Consider the following 27,457-nt stretch of genomic DNA (forward strand, 5'->3'; position numbering starts at 1 on the left):
TATCTTGAACATCTCGAAAACGCTGGGCAGAAAAATTGCGTTGTCGCTTTTGAGAAAGTTACTGAGGAAAACAGTAAGCAAAAGAATACAACAGCCTGAGGGGCGAGATAGTGCATGATGAAATGAGCGGCGGCGCAACAAGGACAATAACAAGAAAGACACCACATTCGCACACTACCAACTATTTATGAACCGGAAAAGTGGCATATAGCAAGAGACTCGTCGCTATTATGGCTCCGAACCCAACACGTCCAAAACAAGCGGCAACATCAGGATAACAGACAAGAAATCTTTAACCACTGCAGATAAACTAACTGATTCTGATAAAAGAATTTAGAAACGAAAAACAGGCAATCTCTTAGCAAAAGCAATGTGAAACAATCGTAGCAACCGCAGTGTCAAACATGAAAAGCAATAACGGTCCGAAACCTCAAACAGAAAAATATAAAAAGAAAAAAATACACTCGTAGCAGAAGCAGTCAGAAATCTAAAAAAAAAAAAGGAAGAAAAAAAGACAAAACCAATAACTAAATTAACAACCCTCCTAAACAAACACCAGACGGCCTCTAGAAAAGCATGGCTGAAAAGTCGCGCAGTACATAACGTCACAAAAAAAAATATATCAAAAAAGGAAACTTCATTTCTACGGAGGGATATGAGTCGCTAACGCAAGTGCTTCCCTTCTTCTTGATCATAAAAGTTTCAAGAATTTCACGTGCCACATGATCGCGACTCCTGCTCAGAATCCTTATTCTGTTAAGCGTTGGCGCACACCTGCAATCTTTACAATGGGCAGGCAAATTCGACCCTCCTCCGTTTAGCAACGATTTCTTTCGCTCCACATGCCAATGGGATTTAGTAGAACCGTCCGACGGCACAGGAAATGGAATGCTTGCCGTGCCTCTTTTCGCACAGGGCTTTCTTCTTCTGGCCGATCCGAGAACCTATATAATTCGCTCAGCTATTTTGGGCGCGGAGAAAACGACAGTATACAGTCATGAGCAATATGAGCTATAACAAAGTTTGAGCATTCGTTTATTTATTACTTTATAATTTTGTTTGACAAGAACATATTGCATTAAATCCGTAGGTCGCCATGAAATTTCATAGACAAATACCGAGACTGTTCGCAGTTTTTATGTAAAATGTTTGTTCTTGCTCATAGTGCTCATGACTGTACGTCGTACAGACCGGCAACCTTCTTCAAGTTGTGCGCCACTTGGTAAATATAGGAGACCACTTGTGGTGGTCCCTTTCTTGCTATTGTCCTTGTTGCGCCGCCGTTCATTTGATAAGCAAAATAAATATACTGCATTTCGCATGTCTACTTCCTCACGAGCTGAACGGATCACTTACGGGAAATGGAAGTTGGCGTGCACACGTATGGGGTCGTCCACTTCTACCTATAACACGCTCACTGCATTCAAAGCAACATTACGTCCAATGCAAGCGCGTATCGAAGAAAAGTAATACAAGCACAGAGGTAACCAGAGGTGGGTCTTCGCATGGCCTGCCACTTAAGCTTTATTGCGAGGCCGGGTAGGACGCAATGGCGCGTTGAAAGAGGTGACCTTTTTGTAGCTAAGTTGACGACCCTGTACATCGACCCTGTACATGATCTCAGCTCTCAATGAATACCGACCACGTCTAAAGAAAAACGACAGAAACTTAGGTGGCGATTAAGTATCCATAATAACATTGCCATACGTACATGTCGCTAATTGGTAGTTCTGATTAGGTGCTCATTATTAGTAGTGTAAATCTGTAGGGGTAAGTAGGAGACGTAAGCTGTATAGTTATACTTGTGAAGGCTGCTTACAGCAGTGTGTAATTGGTGATCTCAATTTTAATTAACTGTTGCTGTAACGTCATGCGTGGCTATAGTCATTGGTATGAGGAAGTCGCACAAGGCTTTTATGCCATCTCACTATCAGCTGGACGAAGTTTTTAGTGCTCCTTATGGCATGAGATTTAACCTCTTCCGTTCTTTACTGGTCATACCATACTGATTCCGAAAAGCGCAAAGTTCAGAATGATTGAAAATTGCCTGCAAGCATCGTCCGATATCCTTATGCATGCGATAGTTGTAAGAGTGATTACTTTGGCAAAAGCTCTTGACAAGGTGCGATTTGAATTTCTGTTTTCAGTTTAGCAGAGTGAACGTATTTGTCTTGCTTAAAGGTAAACAACTATGTTATAAAGCGTCCAATACATGATTGATTGTTAATCTATTCCCACCAACTCTATTGGAGTTAATCACATTTTCGACATGCATTGCTGCCCAATATCAGCTTCGATATTCGCTTCATATCTTGAACGCTTAATGAATAAACAAAAACATCAATTCATAGCTTTTAACTCTTTCAATATGAAATTTAGATTTTAGCTCATGCTGACGATGTTCTTTTTTTTTTTTTTCTGTCCTGATAAAAGAAGTGCGTTATGGTATTTAAGCATGTGACTGAGGAGTTCGTCAGAGCTCGAGCGCCTCTCTTATTCTTGATAAATTGAGGGTCAGTATACACCAGAGTAGAAAGCCAAAACCTTTTGGAGACATCAAGCGGGAGTCCGATACCGTCGGAGTGTCCTTGCATCAGTGTCGTATTAGTGGGCCCCAGGATTCTGAAATCTCGTCTGTCAGGCGACAAACACAGGCTCGGTTGGGCTAAGGACCTGTATGCATTTGCACGAACACATGTTTACAATTTCTTCATCATTTCGAAGACGCATGTGCGTAATGCAAGTGCTGCAGTGCACAAAGAGAAATGTACGGACGGTGCAGTGTTTTTGCAAAATTTTTGTGGCGAACCGATGCGTCGAGACAATTTTTTTTTTCTCCCGCTGGAGTCTCGTGCAACTGTTCTTCAGCACTTGTTTGTCCACCATAATGTTTCAAGGTTTTTCTGTTTTAAAACGGCAAACCATCACTTCCCCGTGGTTGCAGTGTATACTTACCACATAAATAATTGTCCGTTTGCCTTTACAGTTCGCACCCACTGGTCAAGGGGCTTTTTAGCGTTTTTTCTAAAGAAGTTGTCAAGACAATATATTTTCTTAATGCACGTTTTTGCTTAGGGTACCTATACAATACCTTCAGAAGGCAGATGGCAAAAAAGCATCGATTTAGACATTGTTTTGCACTGACGTATTGGCAGCCTCAGGCGCACCTGGGGTAGCCTTCGTTCGCACAGAACTTGCCTCTACTTGGCAGTTTTTATCCAAGCCAGCCTGCTACAAAAGCAGTTTTGTCAACCAACGAAGAACAAGCGATTATACATTACAATTTACATCCCCATTATACCCGATTGACTAAATTTTCTCGCCGTGCGCCGCCATCTTTTAGCTGCTGAAACTAACGCAACTCTGGATGACTTTACGTTAGGTCCCAGACGAATATTATACCACATTGTGATCCAAGCACACATTCCCTACGCATTATCAAAAAGAACAAAACTATGCGTGCTCCAAAAATTTTCTGTCTACATATTTCTTTATTGTCGTGTGATTGCGGCGGCGAGCCGTGGGGGAAACCGCGTTGGTAACGCCTTTATGTACAACCGACTGTCACTCTCTACACAGAAGTGAGGCGGGTTAATTTGGCAACCGCGGTCTTCCGAGATCAGTCAAAGGATGGCTGCCCCAGACGGCAATCTGCGATGGGTTCATGGCAACGCAAGTACAAAAATATCCTCTTGAACGTATTTTTCCTACTGGAGCAGTCACTTGTTGTGAGTCAATGCCCTCTCGCGGAGACATTCTGTATATTGGCAGGAATGACATATATCGCGACAGCTAGCGCCATATGCATGGAGTACTGCTCTTTCTTTGTGTTTCGCCGCCTGCAGGGCATCTTTCTCGAATTGCCTGTACCTCAGGTCTCCGCGTGTTGCTGAACATTTTGCGGTACAGTTTATTTTCAATCATGTTAACGGCTGTACACAGGCATTTATGTCTCTTCCTGTGGTGGTAGTTATAGGGTGATGACGATTATTATACCCATATAGATGTCTAAATAGCGAGGGTGGGGGGAGGAGAGGGGAGGGAGGCGCTTGAGATGGGAATCCTAGAGAGTGGTACAGTACGCAGCGTATACGATGGACGACACCGTCAGGACGGAAGTACGCCAGCGCTAATCACTTGGCTGTTTGGGTGCCAGCGCTGTCTACTTCTTCAGAAAAGAGGATTTACCTGCCCGTGGGAAAAGAAGCAGGACTATATATATCTTTAAAGTATTCCTGATTTTCTAGAGCAAAATCAAATACCTTCCCATCAGGCACGCTGAACGAGTGACATAGAGCATGTTCAAAGTATTTAGAACAAAATAAACGTGGTGAACTTTTCGACTAGCTTTTGAAAATTAGCGCGTAATTCGCATAAAGCAAGGCGAGCTCCAAGACGACAGCCGTTTCAAAAATATGTAGGGCGCACTTCGATGCTGCACAGAATGCTGCCGCACCCGGAACGTGTACGACGGAGGCTTCAGAGCCGTGGTCCATTCGTGTAGCAGCGTTTGAACGCACGTGACCTCCAAGACTGGGCAATGCGGTAAGGTTAAGACAGGTTCAGTAAACCCTGCATTTCCCTGACGGCCGACTCTCGGAACACATGATACAAATGCAGCTCACAGTCCTCTCATCTAGTTATATGCAAAGGCAATTTACGCGCAGTCCTGCAGCAAGCGGTCATCTTCAGATACGTGTATACATTCCGGCGATATATAAAAAATTTCGCTTTCCGCACCACAGAAAGCAGATGTGAGTTGCGGCTGTTGACAGGTGTGGTGATAACTATATCATAACCTACAGCGCCGCACAAGCTAGGGCGTACATGTATTTTCGTGTTATTCATTTTGTGCTATGCTAGAAACATTCTATGCGTATCCGACTCGCTTCTATTCGGATTCGTATTCCGATTCGTATTTAATTGGGTTTTGAGCTACGCAGTTCCGGATTCGGCTCTAATATTTCCTTTATGCGAAGCGAAAATTGACATTTTTCTCTAGCTCTTCACCTTCGTGATTCATTCAAGTAGGGGAAAAAGCACACCTAAACATTTTTGAGTTTCTAGCCCACATGAAGGTAACGCGAACGGCCACCACAGGCATAGTATAGTAGTTCACTATACGGACAAAGAAAACGGAACTGCGCCATATACTTAACAGGCTAAGTTTAAAAAATAGGGGTTAAAATTGCGCTGTAGGGCATGTCTAGCGCTGCACAGTACTGCACTTTAGGCCGCATTCACAATAGGCGAAGAGATTCACATTTTTCGACACTGTTCTTTGATTTGTGAATTAAACGTAATTAAAAGTAAAAAGTAAAAGAATCCGCTGTATAGCAGCCCATGGTGCCCCATTACTCTCCTCTTGCTTGCTTCAAAACCAAAAATCGAGCGCACGCTCGGACATGTACTGCCTACATCAAAACTATCGATACTGTGAAAATATTCACAGCTTCCCAACGTTCATTTCTTTTCCCTGCCAAGACACGTTTTCCCCAGGCGTTTTTTTTTTTTTTTTTTCTTTCCGCCGCGACACACTTGACGGCGATGCACACATCTTTCGATCTAACAGCCGCGTGGTTATAATCGTTGGGAGCACAAATCCCTTCCTCCGGTCTACAAGTCGGAGCACACCAGAAGAAGAAAACGCATCAATCACGGTAGTGACGCCAGCGTGAGCAAATGACGGATACGCAGTGGTCACAAAGAGCAGCATGTCCGCATGAGTCAGTGGCATGCACAGCCATGCTCGCAAACAGCCTCGTCGCGACGCCGTAAAGCGGCGACCAAACACGATTAAAGAAATCAAAAGAGCGTCCGGGTCGTCATTCATCAAGCGGAGCGAGCCACCATTTATCACGTTCTTCTCTCTCTCCCTGCGCTCGAATTTTTTAGCCCTCTTTGGGGCCTCTGCTTGGCAGCCAGATGAGCGGGCCCGTATTAAAAGCAGCCGCTGTTCCCGCAGTCACCGCAGCCTCGATCATCAATAAAATTAGAGCAGAGCCCCCAGCCAATGGCGGCTGCTGCAAAGCGCTCTCTTGGCGCGCATCTCGCTCGCTTGGTCCACTCTGCACACACTGCTTCACCCGCAGCGTCTCAGCTGCGTTGCGCACCACCCTGTGTGGAGGAGGAGCGGAGACCGCTCCACCGGAACCAAGAGGAAGGCCGGGGAGGGATTATCGCCTGGACCGAGGGCCAGTCAAGATGACTAGATCTGCTTTTATCTGAGGCCCCCGCCTGTCTCAACGCTTCCTGCACGACAACCTTAATAACGTTCATTCCTTCATTTATACAAGTATACTACTGCATGTCGCGACGCTATACTGACGTTGTGGCGGCGCTCACCTCTCTTCGACAGATTATCTTTTTTTTTTTTTAAAGAAGGGGGAAGGGGGACCCGTAAGCTGCTAAAGACAAGTGCCTAAGAATTCGTAGGTTCTATAGACACTGGTGCCGCTGAGCGGCTGCGGGCGGAAATGATCACACTGCGAGCGAGGTGGCATCTCTCTCTTGCGTGTGTAGTACTTCAACCTTACGCAATGGAGAAAGCATCGAAGTAAGCGACTATACAGTAGGCTACAATATATTACAGAGATGTCAACTATCCGTCTGGTCTCCATTGATTTCCAAGTGAAACAGAATTCGAACGCACGATGTATATAGCAGACCCTCGGATCAGGAAGGCTAGTGACACTGGAAATGAGGGCCTGCAGCTATAATGCGTTTAGTCGACACAGTGTCGCCTGAAGTCCTATACAGATAACAAGTTGATTATTTATTAGTGAACATCGCCGCGGTGGTGCAGTGGTTATAGGGCGCTCAAATGTTGTTTCCAATAAGGATGCGGGATCGAATCCCGACCACGGCGGCCGCTTTTCGATGGAGGCGAGAAGCAAGGCGCCTGTATGCTGTGCAATGTCAGTGCGCGTTAAAGAAGCCCAGATGATTGAATTTTCCTATGGCCCGTAAAGTAAGCCAAACCAAAGTATTTATTAGTGCAATTATTTTTATTTTGCCAGTGCAGTCTTTTGTGAAAGGTGCAAGCACTTTGTGAATCGTTACACGCCATGCTCAAATAAACCTATGCGAGGTGTGTACGAGTGGAAACGATTCCCACTGCAGTTGGCCTGCGTGCATTCATGCATGTTACTGAGAGCTGACGAGCATATGCCGCTGTTGCCGGGAAAGGAATGATGTTGAAAGGAAGGCAGTGTCCGTCTTGCATGGCTGCAGCCCTCAAAAAGCTTCGCTGAACTTCTCCCGTATACCTGTCTACGACTAGCGGCTTTGTTAGATCAAGCTTTTTCGTTTGTTTTTGTTTGTTGCTTAAGTAATTTTTTTTCACGGTCGGCGATTGTTCGAGACTGTATTGCCGGAGTAGCAAGTTGCAGACCGACGCGTGGCTGGTTCCCGCTAATACATGCGTGCATTACACGATACCGGTTGGGCTTCACGCCACAGTGATTAATACCCTTCCAGGCAGATGAACTTCTTTAATGCGCAGTCTGTCACGAAACAACGGACAAAAAGTGCGCAGACACATAACTGGATTAAAACATGAAAAAGCAACCAACTATTAAAAAACCCTTAGGGGACGCAGGACAGTTAGGAAGTAATTAAAGCATGAAAAATGAACCAAGCATTAAGTTGATTGTGCCTGTTGGTCAGAATGCACAATGATAAGAGGCAGCGGGAACACACAAGGACAAAACAGCGCCAGTCTTGCGTCTTGTTCTTGTCTGTTCGCGCTGCCGTGTGTACGGCACCAAAACATCAGGAAATATGCCGATAAGTCCGTTTCACTACATACAGATCGGAGGCAGCGCGAACAGACAAGAACAAGACACAAGACAAGACTGGCGCTGTTTTGTCCTTGTGTGTTCGTGCTGCCTCTTATCATTGTGCATTCTAACAGGCACAACCAAGATTCTCGCTTCACTACGTTTGGCAGGTTTTCGCTGTGTAGTGCAATAACCGCTGTTAGACCGTGGAGCTACAACGATGACTACAGATTATCTTAAATCTATAACTCGGCTTGTATGGACCCACACGTGCAAAACCAGTGCGTTTTTCAAATCTACATGTGATCCGTGATAGCAGCTGTACTTGCGTCATTGATGGTGACATTAGATCCCACGAACACGCCGGAGGATGTGAAAGGCTTCAACCCAGTGATGTTCACCAGCGCACGGTAGCGACAAGTCAGGAAGCATGCTGATAGTCTGTTTCACTTTCTCCATGCTAATCCTACTTGCCTGCACAAATTGAGATAACCGCTTTTTACTGTTGCGGCCATGTCTACTGGAGGTGGGCTATTTGTATTCCTGTATTACTTCATTTAAACAGGATAATGGTGTGCAGTGAGGTTTAGGGCAATCCATGCCCAACGGATCGCGAGATGTTGCTGAAACATATCTAATGCATGGAAAGAGCAACCTCGCAGTTTCTATCTTTAGCGTTCTGAGATAAACAAGAATAAATTGAGGCTGGTATTGCTGGTGTTCTCGAGAAAATGCATGGTTTAGGTCCTCCTTAGATGAGCGCAATAATCAACCTAAATACAGAAATGGTAGAATCGAGATTGACGATAACAACGCTAAAAACGGCTTTTCAATCTTTATGACTAAAGTGGATGACCAAGAAAACAAAAGCCGGAGAAACCAAATTAATATACTTAGCATGAAGGCAGAAACCGCTGAAGTCTCTAAAGAACTTGAAAATCTGATTTAAAAATTGACATCTTATTAGAAAAGCCATGCATCACTCTTGAAAATATGGAAAGGTGTCGCATGATATTTATCCGAGTATAACGTGGCCGGCACTGCGATCTCCGACCTTCATTTCGGTGACGCAAACCAAAGAGGGAACACTGCGTTCTAACTGGATGCATATATTATTGCGAACAGTTTGGAGCTAAGAAGGACGTGGAATTAAAGTATGCTAGAAACAGGGAGTTAAAGCACAATCGTACTGTACAACACGTGGGCAAAAGTGTGCCTAAAGCATGCGTTTCAGAGCCAATGAGAGCTCAAGAATAAAATATCTGCAGCATAATACCAGTTTTAGAAATCTTCATCAGACTGACTGCACCCACTGCATTCAAGAATTAACCCGAACCTGCTCGTTCCAGACGCATCCTTCTGATTCCCGAAAAATCCCTGATTTCATCATGCCGCTTAATATTCTGCCTACCGCCCCTTGTACTGTAGCGCTTTCCTTCCCTTGCAATCTAGTTTGCCGAATATCTCGTCTCACATTAAAGATGATGGCCAAGTAAATCCATTTTTTGGTGAGGGGCTCCATTGCCGGCTCTGCATGGTCTCCTGGCTAAGCCGTTATTTATGTCTCCACAAAGTGTTGCCTGCTTTCATCAACGGAGGAGAGGTTCTGTGGATTCGCTTTCTCGCCTACAGCCAGGTTAATTAGTCAGGTGGTCGGCAGAGCAACAACCCTTATAGAAACAATACATCTGAAAGAAAGTAGCAATAAAAAGAAGACATGAATAAAAACTCTGGCGGGTCTCAGCCTATAGTTAACGAGCGTAATATAGCTGCTGGTAAGCGTTCAGAGCACGGGCCAGTCAGCTTTTTCGTTGTTTTGGTGTCTCGACGGTAAACCTCGCACAACCTCGTTCCCTGTGGCTAGCGAGGCAGGTCTCGCTCATGAGTATATACATCAGCAGGATTGAGCCTGACGCTTGCGACAGAGTAGGCATCAACGGCCCAGGCACCACATCATCCATGGCTAGACTGAGGAAGCGAGCCGCAGTAAGCCAGCTTCCCCGCATATCCTCTGGAAGCAGCTGTCCTATGGCGGCGGAAGCATCGGATTAAATCAGCGGCGTGGTGGAGGAGGAGCGCACGGCGCAGCTGGCGGCCACGTGACTGTGAGGCTGACGTCATTCGCGGATCCACTGGCGACAGGCCGACAGAGCGAAAGCGCGGCGCAGCTGTTTTTCTTTACTTTTGGTCTTTCATTTTATTTTTATCATTAGCCTGACTATACGCACTGCAGGGCGAAGGCCTCTCCCATATATCTCCAACTAACCCGGTTCTGTGCTAGCTGCATCCACTTGACCCCTGCGAACTTCTTAACCTCATCCGCCCACCTAACTTTCTGCCGCCCCCTGCTACGCTTTCCTTCCCCTTGGAATCCAGTTTGTTACCCTAAGCGACCATCCGTTATCCTCTCTTCGCCCTACATGTCCTGCCCATGCCCATTTCTTCTTCTTGATTTCCACTAGAATGTCAGTAACTTGAGTTATTTCTCTGACCCACTCTGCACGCTTTCTATCTCTTAATGTTACCCCTACCATTTTTCGTTCCATAGCCCTCTGGGTTGTCCTCAACTTAAGTAGAACTCTCTTGGTTAGCCTCCACGTTTCAGCCCCATAGGTGAGTACAGGCAAGATGCAACTGTTGTATACTTTCCTCTTGAGCGATACCGGTAAGCTGCGCTAGTCATAATCTGCGAGTGCTTGCCAAATGCGCTCCATCCCAATCTTATTCTTCTTGTTATTTCCTTTTCGTGGTCCGGATCTGCGGTTACTACCTGTCCTAAGTAGACATATTCGCCTACTACTTCCAGTATTTCGCTACCTAATGTAAACTGCTGTTCCTTCCCGAGGCTATTGAACATTACCTTAGTCTTCTGCATATTGATTTTCAAGCCTACCTTTCTACTTTTTCTGTCTAGGTCATCAATCATTATTTGCAGTTCATCCCCCGAGTTGCTTAGCAAGGCAATGTCATCAGCAAATCGCAGATTACTGACGTATTCTCCATCTACCCTTATCCAGCTAACTGCTCCCATTCCAAGTCTCTGAATACTTCCTCTAAACAAGCTGTGAATAGTACTGGGGAGATTGTGCCTCCTTGCCTAACACCTTTCTTTATGGGAATTTTGTTACTTTCTTTATGCAGAACTATGGTTGCTGTGCAGCCACTATATATATCTTCCAGCACTTTCACGTACGGCTCGTCTACTCCCTGATTTCGCAATGCCTGCATCACCGCCGAGGTTTCAACTGAGTGAAATGCTTTTTCGTAATCAATGAATGCTATGTATCAGGGGTGGTTATATTCCGAGCATTTTTCTATCCCCTGATTGATGGTATGGATATGATCGATAGTAGAGTACTGTTTCCGAAATCCTGCTTGATCCTTTGCTTGATTGCAGTCTAAGGTTGTCCTGATTCTATTAGCGATTACCTTATTAAATACCTTATACGTAACAGACAGTAAGCTGATTGGTCTGTAATTTTTAAGGTCCTTAGAGTCCCCTTTCTTGTGAATGAGGATAATGTTTGCATTCTTCCATGGTTCCGGTACCGTCGATGACACCAGGCACTGCGTATGCAGGGTGGCCAGTTTTTCTAGCACGATATCCCCCCCCCCCCCCCCCCCCGGCCTTCTGCGAGTGCCGTTGGTCTGCCGCACCATAATGTGACAATGCGCAGATGAAACTGGCGCATGCGCAGGAGCTAGGTTGTACAGATGAATGACCTTGAATAATGGAAGCAGTAGCGCTTACGATCTGAAATGCACAGTTTTACAGCTGTTCAACAGAGTAGGACGTGTGCGAGGTCTTGCTTACAGATGGACGTTGATAGAGACGACGAAGTGCAATGAATTAGAGTGCGAGAATGTGTTGCAGTCTGCGCGCGGGGTCATCGGATGCGGCGATTACGGCTTTCCGCACTCGCATTCCTCGAGAAATTTGTGGGTTCGACTCGGCTCCGTTCTTACTGTTCATTTATTTACTTTTTTTGTTGGTCCGAGCTTGGCATATGCAAAGCACAACAGTTTTAGTTAGGCCTGACCACCATGCGAAGTCGTGGTTCAGGAAAAACATTATTCGTAGTGTTTAACCATGGTTATAGACCGATAATACAGAGAGAAAGCACTGCTTAAATTGCCCGTGCCAGGACACAGAGAGTTGCATCATGATCTGACGAGCCAATCTTGAGTCAGGCAGAAGCAAGCTTGTTGCTCGGCTCTAACGATCGTATGAATGCTTTCGTACTAATAAACAAACAACATAATAAGTTCACAGCGGCCAACATGCAGCTGTCAGTGAATCTCGGGCTATGCAGCCGCGGTAACCATGATGTTCTTTTTTCGCCGGGCGGGTACTCGAGCCAATGATGCTTTTCAGGAGCTAGTGCAAAGTTGTGTACATGTCCAACTCAAAGAAGGCGAGCCCCTCAGGGAGTGCGACCCTCCCCGTAAGTTGGACATAGAGTTTACTTTGTTGTTAGCCTGTCACACACGAGAGGAAATATACGCTGCGGAATTACGAGAACCAAACGACATCCGCACGCGACGCGATGCGCTGTGTGCGACTCGAAGGCTTGCCCGAGGCAGCAAACAACGCGTCAGCACGCTCAGCTTTCGAGCCCCTCCAGGTCCCGCGGGGCCGCTGACGAGCAAGAAAAGCTGCCCGTGTCAACACGAGGCTGACGGACAGGAGACGCCTCCTCCAGGATATGCCGACACATTAAAACGGACCAAGAACACGCAATTCCATTTTCTGCACCCTGACCTCCAATAGGAAGCGCCATCAGCTGGGGAGAAAGGAAAAGAAGACCCAGAAGTGACAGAGCTCGGGCTGCACCTCAATGTGCCCTCAAAAAGCGAGAGTTAGCGCGGCCGACCAGTAAATGATGCCGCCCTGCTTACGAAAAGGGAAAAGGTGCAGTATCGGAGAAAGAACATTGAGGCGAAAGGTGGCTTCTGAGTGTCTCGACTGCAACGAACGTTGCAGACCTATCGAGTACATATTAAATCAGCGCGAAAAAAAAAAAAAAAAAAAAAACGACGGCTGAACAAGCACAGCAACACGAGCGCTGATTGTTCCGTAGCTGCAGAAACGTCATAAAACATTGGAAACCGAAAGTGTGTAGTCTCCCGTCACACAGCAGGCGACGCATGCTAGAAAGCGTAAAGAACGCCGAATGAGTTGTTCCGCTGCTGGCCCAATAGAGCCCCCGGAAAGCTCCGCCTAGATCACAAGTGTTCCAGACTCGCATTCAGATAATGAACAGCAATTCACCAGTACTTCCCCCCCCCCCCTGCCCCCTAATAGAAAGTATACAAAAGTTATTTCTCGCCAGTACAAACATAAGAGCAGAACTTGCGGAGGCTGCTGGCCGGCGGCTTCTATTGAAATCAGTAGTAACACATTATTTTCGCTGCGTTTAACTGATGGAGACATGCAGTCGCATAGATTAAACGCCAACAAGCGGCATTGAATGTGACTTTTCAAAACGTACGGAATCTACCAAGTGAATAAATCTATAGCTATTCATACGCGATCAAGTTAGAGATTTTCAATCTCGAAAACAATGTTTGCAGTGTGGAAAATATCAGCCCATCCTGCAGGAATGCAACTCTGGCTTTTCCCGCTTTGTTCCCCGGAAGTGAGAGGGCAACTTGTGTTAGTGTCACCATAAGAGGATTGTCAGTGAAACAAGCCCCCATTCAGCCTCTGGTTGCCTAGCTGGCTATCCGCTAGAAGGTGAGATCGTGAAGATGGATCTCCAATACTTTTGGCCGCGTAATCAGGGAATATGATTCATTCCTAAACATCTCGAGGCTGGAAAAAGACGGCAGATTGGAACAATGAAGAGAGGAGGTGAGATGAACTGGCTAAGTCATGGAAGCAAACGCCTTGAGCCTGGACCTAGCATATTTCCATGGAAAAGCACGTTAAATGTTTCAACCCTTTCATATATCGAAACTACGAAAAATGCCTCTGGGGAAGCACAGAAATCTTAGGAAAGCAATGAAAATATAAGGAGCTCATAGTAGCGATTTTCTTGATGCTCTCCTTGGTGTCCGCTCGCATATACGCCGTCTAAAAGCTTTTGTCTAGTCAAGTTCGGCCATGAAGCACAACTGTAGCTCGTCTTCCCATGACCCTGTCGGCTTTCACCCACGCACTCAGGCTATGGCTTGGGAGCATGTGCCTGGGCTTCGTCGCCATAAAGCTTTGCGCTTTGAGCACCGAATGCGCGTTCCTCACTGAATAATAATAATAATAATTCCTCACTGAAACGTTTAACGTTCCAGTGCTCGGGCAAGAAGGCCACGTGCACACCTACCTCTAGGTCCTTACACATCCTTCGGCCGTGCGGTCTGGGGTCGACGAAGGCGTGCGGAGGGAGCGAGCGTACGAGGAGCTCCGCCGACTCTGCCAGCCGTCGGATCTGGGCCTCGACCAGCACGGGTGTCGGCGGCGTCAGGGGCCGCCCGGCCGATTCCGACGCCTCCCCGCCGGAGCCCAGAAGTCCCTGCGCCGTCACCGCAACAATTGAGCTCACGATAAGCTATGCGATAAATCACAGCGTCGATGGACATTGGTTTAATGACCGATCTCCTGTCCCTGCGGCCTCGGCAGTCGTAAAAATATTGCAATATTAATGCTTGCTCTTAAGATGGTTTTCAATTTTCGCACACCGACGAAGAGCTTTCTTTTCCTCGGAGTATGTAATGTCTATTTCACAATCGAATAGCCGCGTTCTATCTTCGAGTGCAGGCCGCAGAGCAGACAGATATTAACTATTCCATCAACATCACATGTACCAAGACAGCAAAACTGCTTGCGCGGGCATCTGCAATGGAGGCAACCGACAAAAATAATAGAAGACGTAGCAGCCAACACAGTCTGGTTGGTTAGGACCTGAACGTTTTCGTGGGCCGCCGGCACCTACACAAAATTAGGTAGGTATATGCGAATCGGTTTAAGAGAACTTGCTGTTGTACTGTAGTTTGTCATGGCTCACCCTATATTTGATAGGCACCAATACAAACAGAAAATAAGAGAGATAGCATGGAAAGTGGCGCTTGGTCCTATCGCCCTCTTCGTGTTTCACCCTACCTTGCGCCTTTCAATTAAAAAAAAAAAGTTTTAGTTCTGCGCCTGCAAAAAAAGCTTTCAAAGAAGTGCAGCGGGCGCCTGTTACCATGCGCTGCCTCACACCTACTCAAAGGTTTAGCCAACTCTGGCAAGCGCAGCGTCCAAGGCGCACGTAGTGTACTTTGTCTACAAAGTAAACGCTCTTTAACGCTCAGGCGAGGAACTTTTTATATTAATATTTGTGACAGCGGCCAATAGTCGAATTGATTTTGTCCAAGAGTAAGACAATGCATGTGTCACAACCTTCAACACAATCTGACTTTATACCCCCCGATTAACTATGCATTGTGCTGGCTCCATCTGCCTTATTTCCCGCAAGCTTGTTCATCTCCGCGTTTCCTAATCTCTTCCGCTCACCTGACCCTGTACCACCTCCTGTATGCTTTCCCACGATGCGAATCCACTCCGTTACCACTTAAGGGACACTCAGTTATTTTGTATTCGTGTTAAATGCTCTGAAATGGACCAATGCCAGTTTCTTAAAGTTGACTTCAACTAGGAGATAATTGACGCGCGCTTATTCCCTCACCCACTCTTATTCTGATATGTTGCTCTCTATCACACAAATTTACACCCATCACGACGCTGAGGTGGCCTTATATATAGTGGTATGAGCAGCCACCTGGCATGCGAAAGATTCTGTGTCTGAAGTACCTACCAGGGACAGATGGATACAATCTTTCCCGGGGTCAGATGCTCGGCTGCCCTTGGCCAAATATAATGGAAAATGGGTCTATGGCCTGACCTTGATTAAAAGACATCTTATGCAATGGAGACATTCGGCAAAAGCTGCTTTTCCGCCAATAAAGCAGATCATTATTATCATCATCATCACGCATTCATTCATGCATCACCTGAGGGTTCCTATCGAACCCACTGCACCTCCATTCTTATTACCTAAGCTAGTTTATTCTCGTGGTCCAAGTCTACTGTCCCAAGTTCAAATTATTTGCTGCCTATCGTAAACGGCAATTCCTTTCGGCGGCTATAGTGAATATTAATTTTGTTGTCGGCACATTAATATCTAATACCCGTAGTTCTGACCACTCTGCCAACGTCATCGACCACTTCTCGATTCGGCGAAGGCGATGTCATCGCTAAATCGGATATTGCTCGGGTATCCGCCATTATCTTCAATCGCCGCCTCTTCCCAGTTGAGTTCTGCAAATTCCTATAATAGGAAAACATGTATTTTGTTCCTGTTCCCCTGTTACCGAACATTCTACCGGCTTCGATATCTGTGCGTGCTTCGATCAGTTTGGTTGCTATATGGACAACGTACACACTGCACATATAACGCTAACAGCTAAAATTTTCGAGTAACTTCGAATAACGACATCTGGTTGCAACCCAAATGCTTACATATATGGTTGGTAGTGCGACAATTAAAAGCGAACGCAACGAAGAAGAACGAACAATCAAGCATATATGTGGACAGCGGCCACTCAGTCCTTTCTCTCAAGTAGGTGCAAAGGAGCGGCAACGTTGTGTACGCTGTGTACGCAAGCGCCGCGAAGACGGCAGCATGCTTGCGTCTCGCGCTTACTTACAGCGTACACGCAAGCACGTTGCGTACGCAGAGCCCTGCGCACAACTAAACTTGAGCCCACGTTCCTGCCAATGTGGCGTTGACAACTGCGAACAGGTACCAAGCCACCGGCACCCTAGCCGTTAGCCATTCGATAATCAGAGGTGAAGCGGTAAAGATCATGGCGCTCCGACTGCAAAGTATGCAGGAATGCCATCTTGACTAAGAAGAGCCCGAACGCCAAAAGGGGCTGTCCAATAAGTGAAGCCGCATATGTTCTTCTCGCTAGCACGTAAGTGCACAGTGCCTCGACGGACACGCTCTCTTATCGCAAGGAAAAAGCAATCGGGGATTCCACTACGTTATAGCCGCTTATGGCTATACGCACTGGCCTCATAACCGCGGTTCAATAGGAATGCTGGGTCAGCCTGCGAACGCATAGGGAGAGGGGGGTCTGCCAATTTGAGCTTCAGATGTTGGAAAAGTTACAGGGCTAATTGGAGAAATTTAGAAGCTGCTTAGAGCTTAAGAAATGTTGGCCTCTATCTGCACTCGAGCAATCAGAGACGCCGTAGCGGAGGGCTCCGGAAGTTCCGACCACCTGCTGGAGCTCTTTACATGCACTGACATAGCACAGCAGACGGGCGCCTTCCTTTTCGCCACCATCGAAAAGCAGCAGCCGCGACCAGGATTCGATCCTGCACTTTTGGATACAGCAGTCGAGTTCCCTGACAACTGCGTCGGCGGGGCGGGGAGAGGGCAGATTTACAGGCCACTCCTGGAGGGGCAGTTCCGTCTAAATCACGTATATTTTGTACTTCTTAAGAAACAGAATGAATTCTAGAATGATTTTGCAATCTAAATGAATCCTTTGGGGAGAGGGAGAACTAACGGCCCCATCATTTCTCCCTCTTCACACCTCCCCTTACCCCTTAAATCCACCTCTGAGCCAAGAACTTATAAACCCAGAGCACTCTTTGACGCCTTCGTGTTTTCAGCTGCTTTACAAGACAACTAACGCTGCACAGAAAGGATACATATGATTTCTCAAATGGGGTACTGCAAATTAAGACTCGCGGAACAGCCACTTTCAACATGTGAGCCAGTCACACAAGACATGGCAGCACAAGAGAAAACTCCACCACTCACTTTTTCAGGAGAGGCCCCACTGTGTGGGGAGCCAGATGAGTGCCAAGAAATAATATAGTAGTATGTGGTTATTTTATTACATATTCAACGGAAAGAAAAGATGTTTACCAGCCCCGGTGAAGCACCTGAACTGAGCGGCGGAAATAAAGAGATAGTGAGGAAGCGGCAGCGGAAATCAAAGAGGTGAGCGAGAGAGAAAGGTCAGGGTAGGTAAAAATAAAAATAAAGAGAAATATAACCCAAAACCCATGCTTTCCTCAATATACGGCATCTCTCCCCAATGGAAACTGTATAGGGTGTCAGCGTAAAGCTGGCAAGTTGCAAGTGACGACATCTGGTACAAATCATTCGCACGACTATGGTGTAAGTTGATTGCAATGTTACTGCCTTTCAGAGCGTAATAGCACCCCCTTATGCGACACGGCAATAGCCACTCCAATGAGCCAAGCTTTTTTCAACTCTCTTCCAGCAGCTGGGGCGTGCCGTCCTCATAAGAGCATGATTTATAAAGGTGGCAGCTGATCCACCAATGCATACGATACGCAATTCTTGCCGCTGCAACTCCGAGGATAGTTATGCCCCTAACCTGAGGTGGTCCCTACACGACCCCGGGTATCAGGGGTGGAAAACTGTTATTAACTGCGAAATTCATTCATGCGGCCGTCTTCAGGTGGAATATTAGTGGCGGGATTAGTGCCTTGCTCGAAATCTTTCTTGGAAGGTCACCACGAAGTCTCCTTAAGTAACGCCAAAGATGGCATGACTACTAATGCTGGAAATCTTTCAGTGTTCATGGAGACCAAGAAATAGCTGCAGGTCGTATGCGCCCTCATAACCGGTGTTGTGAAAGTAATGAGCCTCTGTGGACTTTGCAAGTGACTACGCAGGCCACTGTGCGCATGAGTCAACTGCGGCGCGGAGGCACGACCGCACTGAATGGCCTCCCCAATCGCAGGCTTGGCGCCGGTATACGCGAGTGCCTGCTGCGTAGGTGCTCTTTGCAGTGTCTTAATACAGAAAAATGCAGCCTTGTATAAAATGAAAGCAACCAAACCAACTCGCTTCTGTCACTCCAAACAAAAATTTTGTTCGTCGTCTTGGTTTATTACTTTTTACAGCTAGAAATAAGTGCGACACCATGCGTCCTTTGTTAATAAGAAGACAACGCCTCTCATTATCGAGTATTTCTGCAAGTTCGCCACCGTGATAACCTGCTCTTCTTGTTCTCATTTCGCTTTTAGCATTACTTCGCATGGCTTCTGCTGCCTCGGGCAGACCGCTGCGTTCTTCTGGATTTAATTGTACCCTCTCTCCTGCTCGCTAGTTATTTTTCTTATGAGTGCTTTTTAAAGAGAGGGAGAGAGAGAGAGATTACTTTTACTCGTGCGTCTCGACAGCTGCGCCTGCGCGCGTTCTTTGACTGCCTCTCAACTCTCGCTTAATGAAATGGATCCCCCCTGCCAAACAACGAGCCAGGAGGAAAACAGGAGCAAAAGAAGCCGAAACTTGGGGAGAAACGCAAAAGTAAAGGGAAGAAGGGACACAAATTTGAAATCACCGGACAAGAGTCCAAGCTCTCGAAAAAAAAAAAGAATAAAAAAAGGGAACGCAAGAAGTGTGCGCGCAAAGCAAGAAAGCAGCTAGAGCCAGAAGACACCGCGCCGCGTTCAAGCAAAGGTTGCAACTTCTCTTTTACGGCCTCGATGATTTTCCAAGCCCTCGCGTCTCTTGTTCGCGGCGCAGCCAGCGCGAGAAAATTAATGCAAAAAAAGAAGATCAAAGACAAAGGATCACCAAAAATGCACGCGCGGAGGAAGCGGCGTGCGTCGGGGAAAGTAAAGAAAAAGGAAACAAGAGGCGAAAGAGGTGGAATCGAACGCCACGTTAAACACGGCCGGGAAAAAGAGGAAAAGAAAGGGGTAAGGAGGGGAGGAGCGAATGCGGCTCGCCGCGCCGAAGCAGCAAACAAAGCGAGCACGGAAGTCGACATGGCAAAAGCAGCGGACGCCCCAATCAAGGGGATTGAAGGGGAAGAAGCTGGCCCGAAGAAGAAGAAAAAAAAAACGCAAATATTTCAGATAAAAAAATAAAGAAAAAAAAGGAGAGCCACAGGGAACGCCCGACAGCAAGCACGCCATGAAAGAAAAGAAGAATCGGGGCTGCGCGGAAAGAAGTGAGCCAAGAAATGGCCTCCACAAACGTATGCGCTTCGAAAAGCGCGCCATCAAAATTACTCGGCGGTCAAGCAAACGGAGAGAGCGATACACAAATTCGAAAGTGCGTCGAGTAAAAAGGAGTCATGCAAGAAAGATGAGCCCAGGTCGGGCTGCACGCGCTGCTTGTTTCTTTTGCCTGAGCCGCCGACCGCGAGAACCAGCGGCGCAAGCGTCGCAAACAGAGCATTGCGGCTGGCCTCTCGAATGGCCACCGCGCTGGGCGCGGGAAAGAGAACAAAGGTACCAGCAGGGCTATGCACAGGAATCAGACACATCCACAGCGAAGGCTGCCGTCCGGACAAGTTGTAGTCGCCGAGTCAAGCGGTTGCCGAAAGGCAGCCGCTTTCACAGCCTGCTCAATAATTTGTGCAAGCACCGAATTTCTCACTCTTTGCAAACGCATGTGATAAATCGAGAGCTGTTGACGCCACGCTTTGCGCGGAGCCTGTCTTTGATCATGTAACACGGCTCGGTGCGATCCGTTGATTGTCTTCAGTGCCTGTGACTGACTGGCCCTGCTGCGTCGCCAGTCATTAAATGTAGCTCATCCCATGGCTGACTCTGGCGCACAAATGCAACATCTTATACACTTGTAACCGGATCGTATACGTTTAAAGCAACTAATACGGGACGGGTGGATGCCTGCACCGACTAGCGTCGGCATTGATAGATTAGGCGGCCAGCACTATCTACTGCACCCATTGGCGAACATTACGGGGATATTCTAATATTTAAAGATAGAGTGGCGATAAGTATTCAACCGTATATCCCGAGGAAATTGAGCTAGGAAGCTGTAAACTGCGAGCTGTATTTATCTGTGTTGCTGTATTCCATAGCGCAAAAACCACATATCTCTGTTTTTAATTGTCTTTTCGTTTCTTGCTATATATATAGAGAACATATAAAGGAAGAGTGCAAAGGAGATCCGCGATGAAATGCCACAACGTTTAGGTGACAGCGACCCCTAATATGCCCCAGTCCAACGTTTGGTTGTAAACCTTAAAACAGGTCATTTCGGTATTGAAAGTGAGCAACCAATTGGACGGCCTGTCTCCTTGCCTGCAAATGGGAAAGTCGTTCATGACACGAACAAGAAGGACAGCCGAATATCAGCCAAATGTATGCAACCTATCTGGGAATATATGAAGCGAGACTAGTTGGCGCCATTGTCCATAAAAGCATACAGGAATGAGAAAGCATACAGCCAAGGGGATTCGCATACATCTAACAACCGAACAGCAGAGGAGGCATGCGGAAACAGTATACAGTAGCTGATTTTATAGGAGTAGTATCAGGAACTTAGGCATGCGCGTATTCATTCGGCTAAGGGGTTTCGTGCCCAAATATGAGCACAGAAGCAAATGGCAGACATTCTCGGGCATATGAAGGGATACATACTCGTAGTCTACCTCCCAAGAGCTTCAGTTATCAATGCAGCATATTACTGTTTGTTACTGGCAAAGCTGAGGCAAAATATTAATGAAAAATGTTGCGGAAAGCTCTCCAAAGGTGTTATCGTGTTGCTTGACAATGCATCATAACACACACTGCAGGGGCCAGCCTTGTAAATGTGGCCTCCCAAGGTTTTCAGATGCCCCATCCGCCCTATTAGCCCAATCTGGTTCCCCCAATATCATCAGTTCCCGAATACACCCCCCCCCTCCCCCCCAAAAAAAATCGCATTAGAGGGCAAAAGTTTGGAATTCTTTTGGAGGTAACTAATGTTACGAATGAGTGGTCCGATCAGCGCTAGGGAGAATCTTAATTGCAGGCATACGAAGCTACAGGAAAAATATGTCGTAATTGTATGGTAGTCCTATATGTCAACTAACGTGGTAGCTTTACAGCTCATTAACTTTCTGAGTAAGGCTCAAAACCTATCAGCAGACCCTCGTAGCACCGAGAGTGATAGAGTGCTAGCGAACACGGCGATTATCATGGCTGACGCTTCTTCCTCGCGGCAAAGTACGTGAAAGAACGCGTACTGCCATAGTACTGCACTGCAAGCAGCCATTTCTGAGGGCCTTGAAAAAGCAGTTCTGCCATGAAGTAACCTTAGACATTTGACCACCTTTGAACTGAAAAAAAAAAGGCATTACGGAATTTTTGTACAATGCAGGTGATGCTTTCAGCCCCAAATACAAAATCATTAATGCTAAAAAAAAAAAGTTTGGGGTTTTTTCTAGTTATGAAAATTTGAAGTCTTTCTTGGACTAGCACTCTTAAGGAGTAATTATTTTCGGAAAAAGACAACATTTTGAAATTTTGAGCTAATTCGTCTTTTATGGCAAAGAGTCGAACGCGAAGTCTTCAGTGTGAAGCGCGAAATACAACGTTATGCCCAAGAAGGATATCCTGAGGTCAGCTTTCACTAGTCGAACAGGCTCAAGGCTTTCCAGCCTTTCAAACAGCAATTGCAAGGTTTGTCCTATCTAGACAGACAACCTGAAATGGCCAGCACAACCAGCAGCGACTACGGCCTCAAAGAGGCAGTAACTATACTATGTCAACGAGAGCAGCAAGATATCAAAATCTCTAAGGCAATCGCGACCGTCGGGCAGCCTCAAAGTAGCCATGAGTATTGAGGATAAGGCGACCACGTTTGGAAGGTGAGCATGTATAACTGACAGTTTCGACTGACCCCGCCAGACGCAGTGGTGCAGTGGTGCAGTGGTCAGGGCATTCGATTGCTGTGCCGAAGGATGCGGGATCGAATCCTGGCAGCGGCGGCCGCTTTTCGATGCAGGTGAAAAGCTAGGCGCCCGTGTGCTGTGCGATGTCAGTGCACGTTAAAGAGCCCCAGGTGGTCGAATTTCCGGAGCCCTCCACTACGACGTCTCTCATAGCCTGAGTCGCTTTGGGACGTTAAACCCCACAAACTGGTGCCTGTGCGCTTTTCCTGCCACATATCACAAAATGAAGAGCGCCGCCACTGTTCGTAAAAGACCTGTCACACTGTCGCGAAGGCAACCAAGTAAAAAATTAAGTCACTGCTCATCGAGACCCCGTGGTTTCCCCACGTTGTGTGTCACTATGATGCGATTTTCAGCGGCTCTCTGGTTGATGCCAAACACTCATGCCAGCACGAGTGTTTACAGACATGCAATAGCTGGGGGACGTCAAGCTAGAAAATGTGATTTGCTGAAACCACTCGCGACCTGTGACAACGGGAGCGCACCAACTGATCCCAGTGGGTGGCGTTGCGGAGGAGCTGCTACCGCGGTACAATACTATATAGCGGAATTGTTTTTCTTTCACATTTTCAGGATAGGTTCTCGCTATAAATACGTCGCCTGCTACAACCTCGTGCTGCTAATCAGATAGTCCGTAACAAAGTGCAAGAAACAAACAAACGATGCAAAAAAAAAAACAACAAAAAAAAAACAAGGTCACTCAACTGCCTTCTAAAGGGAATTCGTGAATGTGGAGTGGTATATAGTTGGTCAGTGAGCAATTTGGAGTGAATTTGATATTCTTGACATCGGCAATAAGAATCTTGTGCAATGGTGCGAGGCAAAACTGAGTGTGTTAATTTGAGACGCTACTTGCTGAAAATAGAGTAGATAAAAGTTCACCGTACGCTCTCGCTTTAGTGTTAACGTACAAAGTTGCACACCTTCTCGCACTCTTCCACATCCATAAATCCTATGTAAGTAAGTGCTACTTCAAATATTGATATAGAATTATAGCCGTGCGTATACGAGCAGGAGGAAAACGGAAAAGCAGGTTGCCTTTAAATGTGTTTATTGGTACGGAGCAGCCTGGTACGGAGCAGCCCACAGTAACAATGAACAAGCAAGGGCACCCAACAGGCGCTCACTAAACCAACTTAAGTTTTCACGAAAAAAAAAAAAAAGTAGTTTTAAATGTCTATTTTCTGCAAGCAAAGAACCTCACCGAACCTCCAATTGTAATTCAAGCGAAGCGTGCTCACATTTGTGGCGCTATGAAGACCGCGATATATAATGACCGGATGGCTCCCAGGAGCGTATCAGATAAGAAGAGCTGGACAGCCATGCGTTAGCTGGACCACTAGAACTTTTCATGAAAAATAATTCGCGTTTAAGAGAAGTTTTTTTGAATGGCGTGTAGCCGCGCCTGTGTAACTGCTTGACTTGCAGAACAGCGACATGAGTAAGCGAATAAGAGCTAGTTATTAAAACATGATTTTGAAGCCATTTCAAAAGCGACATTTAAAAGATATATTTCTTCTAAATAAATTTCAGTTGGTATAGGCAGGAGCCTTGTTGTGTGTCCTTCCTTATTCGTCACTGCGCGCTACTGTGGTCGTGTATGCAGGTGGTGCAACCAGCCGCAGTATATTCAACTTGTTGTGATCCATGGGGTGTGCCTGTCTCGTCTTGTCAGAACTTTCTGTGTGCACCAACGAAACTCGTGTGAGTGAGTGTATACACCCGTGGACTGTTTGGAACAAGAAAAACGAAGGTCCCGACAAAAGGTTCGAGTTTGTGAAGACATCGGCTCGTACGAGTCGAGTAACTTCGTCGCGGTGTGCGGCGTGCTACAAGACCCCTTCTTCGCGTTGAATTCCCCGACATCGGAGCCTGAATTGTGAAGTGCGATATTAAGTTTCGCGACAGGTTAAGAAATTAAAACGTACTAATCCACGAAGGCGTTTCAATTTTTTGGCAAGCGAACGAAGCCAAGAACCACACGTTTGTGAAGGCGTCAGTGGCCGCGTGCCGTTTTAAGAGGTGAGTAAATTGCGACGTGTGTGTTCTTTTTGTAGCGCGAACTGTCACCTCTGTCGACTTGCAAGTGGCGTGTCACAACTGTATCAACGCTGCACATCGCATTGTTGCGAACCTAGGTTCCACGGGTTATGTACATATCTAGCAGAGCTACATTGCCGACACTAAATTTGCAAAACATTTTCGCTGGGTTTGCCGCTTATGCAGCGAGTGGTTAACAGTATTTGCTCGACCTTCTGTCAGCCAAATTGAGAAGCTGAGAGGCGTCACTTTACTGTTTGAAGAGCGCCGCTGAAAGCTTCGGTCGACAGGTTTCGCGGGCACGAAAGGTTCTGAATTAGGGCAATGCGCTCTCTTCCACATGTGTCTTGAGTCAGAGGCAGCTAACTATTAACAAATTTGATGGGCGTGGTGGTCACGCAGCAAGTCGTGCTGCGTGCAATACGCAGCCGGCTACTTTTGCTACCGAGCTATTGCACGGTTGGATACCTATAGTTGCAACACCGAACAGGCAGTGTTATATCCCGAAGATGGAAAATGCCGCTGCAGACTCCATGCGATCCCCCTGGCATTTCAATCGAACACATTTCAATTGAAGTGATCAACAGAATGTGTATGTGAAAGTGTTTAACAACTTGACAAAGCTTTACGGATCCCTTCCAATACACGTCGGGGAACTGACAGCGAACCTGGTACTGCGCAAGCCGTCGCGCGCCGATGCCAGCGATGACCATCGGCATGGCGACGCCGTCTGATAGTGCGAGCCTCAGCGAAACCGGTTTGAAGATATCATTCTTAACCACCACGCACTCCTCCACAACAGAAAGTTATCCGCCGTTAGTACTTTTCAGGTTCAGTCAGTTCAGTCGTTCAGTCGTGTCCGACTCTTCGTGACCCTATGGACCATGTCACGCCACGCTTTCCGGTCTCTCACTATCTTCCTAACATCACATAACTTCATCTGCAGTGCCTCAAGGATGCCATCTAATCATCGCGTTCGCTGCCTACCCCTTCTCCGGCGACCCTCAACCTTTTCAGGTTACCTAAATAAAAAGCTAACCTTAACACCAAATTATAAGGTAACGAATTTCAATGCCCCTGGTTTATTCGAAGCAGTCAAATATCAAAAACCGATTTCGTTTGCTATTCAGCGGAGTCATACACACGCGGCGTAGGATAGCAGATTGTTAGGAAGCGGTTAGTTATTTTTGTTTATTCTGCACTCCGCAGTTTACTTTTAGTGCTATTTTTTGTTTTTGTTTTTTTCAACGTTGCTCGGAGTTTTCTTTAATTATCCATGGATGGATGGTAGGATGGAATATAGGAGCGTCCCCTTTGAGACGGGGTAGTAGCAGTAGCTGTCATGCTCATTTTCCTCCCTATATCTTAATAATTGTTTTAGATTAGTTAACTATACCACCATTCTATTCATAAAATTCTTGTTTCTACGTTACTAACATTATGTCACTTCTCTGCTTTTAAGAAACCAATCTTCCAGTCGTTTTTTTGCTAGCTTCCACCGCCGGTTTATTCACCCGGCCACTGGTGTCTCTAAACCCCAGAGCTCCAGGAACAGTGACTGCGCCTGCATCGACTTCCGGGTGGATACCATTACATTCGAGTATAATATGGGCAATTGTTTCACTGGAGTTACCACATACAGCACATGCGTCATCTCCATTGTTAAATTTCTTTTTGTAGCTGCGTGTTCTAAGGCACCCTGATCTAGCTTCAAAAAGTAGGGCACTGCCTCTTGAGTTATCAAAGGAAGCTTCCTTCCGGATCTGCTTTTTCCACTTTCGGTTTAATTCCACACTCCGTTTCTTTTCCATCGAATTTATCCAATTTTTACATTCTGTGTTTTTCACCTGTTGCTTAACGCTCTTTATATCTCCGTCCTTGTGACCAGCATACTTACTGGTTAGTTTCCTAGTTCTTTTGCTCCATTGTGAGTCAACGCTTTTTAGGTATAGGTATTTAAATACTTTAGCTGCCCATCTGTTACTATCCAATTCCTCAGGCGTTCCTCATATAATATTTTACTCTGAGCTTCCCGTACTTCGAAAGATGCCCAGCCCATATCTCCCTGTACCGCCTCATTTGTGGTTTTGCCGTGGGCACCTAGTGCTAATCGTCCGACGGCTCTCTGATTTATTTCTAATGTCGACTGTGCCTCTGATTTTAGGCACAAAACCGCATTTCCGAAAGTAAGTCCGGGCACCATAATTCCTTTCCAAATACCCCTCAAAACCTCATACCTATTGTATCCCCACAATGCATTATGCTTCATTATCCCGGCATTCCTTCGCCCTTTGGCCTTAAGTGATTGCTCATGCTTTCCAATGTATGCCAATCCTTCGTTTGCCCATATCCCCGGATATTTATATTCTGCTACTCTAGGTATTTCATGGCCTTGTATTTTAAGACCCTGATCAGTTGAGCCGTTGAAAATCATCAGACCCAACTTAACTGCGCTGAAACTGAAGCCTAGAGCGTCCCCTTCGTCTCCGCAATACTTAACCAGAGTTTGCAATTCTTCCAGACTCTCAGCTAGCAGCACAATATCGTCTGCATACATCAAACCGGGGAGGCGCTGCTCTACAGCCTTTCCACCTAATCTATATGACAGGTTAAAACCTAGGTCACTGTCTTGTAACCTCCGTTCCAGGTTTATCATATAAAGCATGAACAGCACCGGTGATACAGGACTGCCTTGTCTTAATCCTTTGCATACTTTGACATCTTCCGTACTTCTTATCCCTTCCCACGTAATTTCTACTTTGTTATCCCAGTATATTTCCTGTAGGAACTCTATTATCTCATAACCGATACCTTCTTCTTTTAATATGTTTCACAGGAGTTCCCTGCTTACGTTGTCGTACGCCCCATTTATGTCCAGAAAGGCCAAATACAAAGGTCTATTTTCCACTCTA

At 46.4% G+C, this 27,457-nt stretch overlaps 1 protein-coding gene across 1 annotated transcript in view; it reads right to left on the minus strand.

The window, feature by feature from the left end:
- Positions 1–27,457, minus strand: part of nab (NGFI-A-binding protein homolog) — a 223,685-nt gene that overhangs the window by 77,982 nt on the left and 118,246 nt on the right. Inside the window, exon 6 of the mRNA XM_084608183.1 lies at positions 14,105–14,293. Within this exon, the coding sequence (XP_084464309.1) occupies positions 14,105–14,293 (189 nt within the window). The remainder of the gene's footprint in view (positions 1–14,104; positions 14,294–27,457) is intronic.

The sequence above is a fragment of the Amblyomma maculatum genome, chromosome 6, assembly GCF_055883805.1.
Source record: "Amblyomma maculatum isolate TAMU_Amacu chromosome 6, ASM5588380v1, whole genome shotgun sequence".
NCBI classification, from domain to species: Eukaryota; Metazoa; Arthropoda; class Arachnida; order Ixodida; family Ixodidae; genus Amblyomma; species Amblyomma maculatum.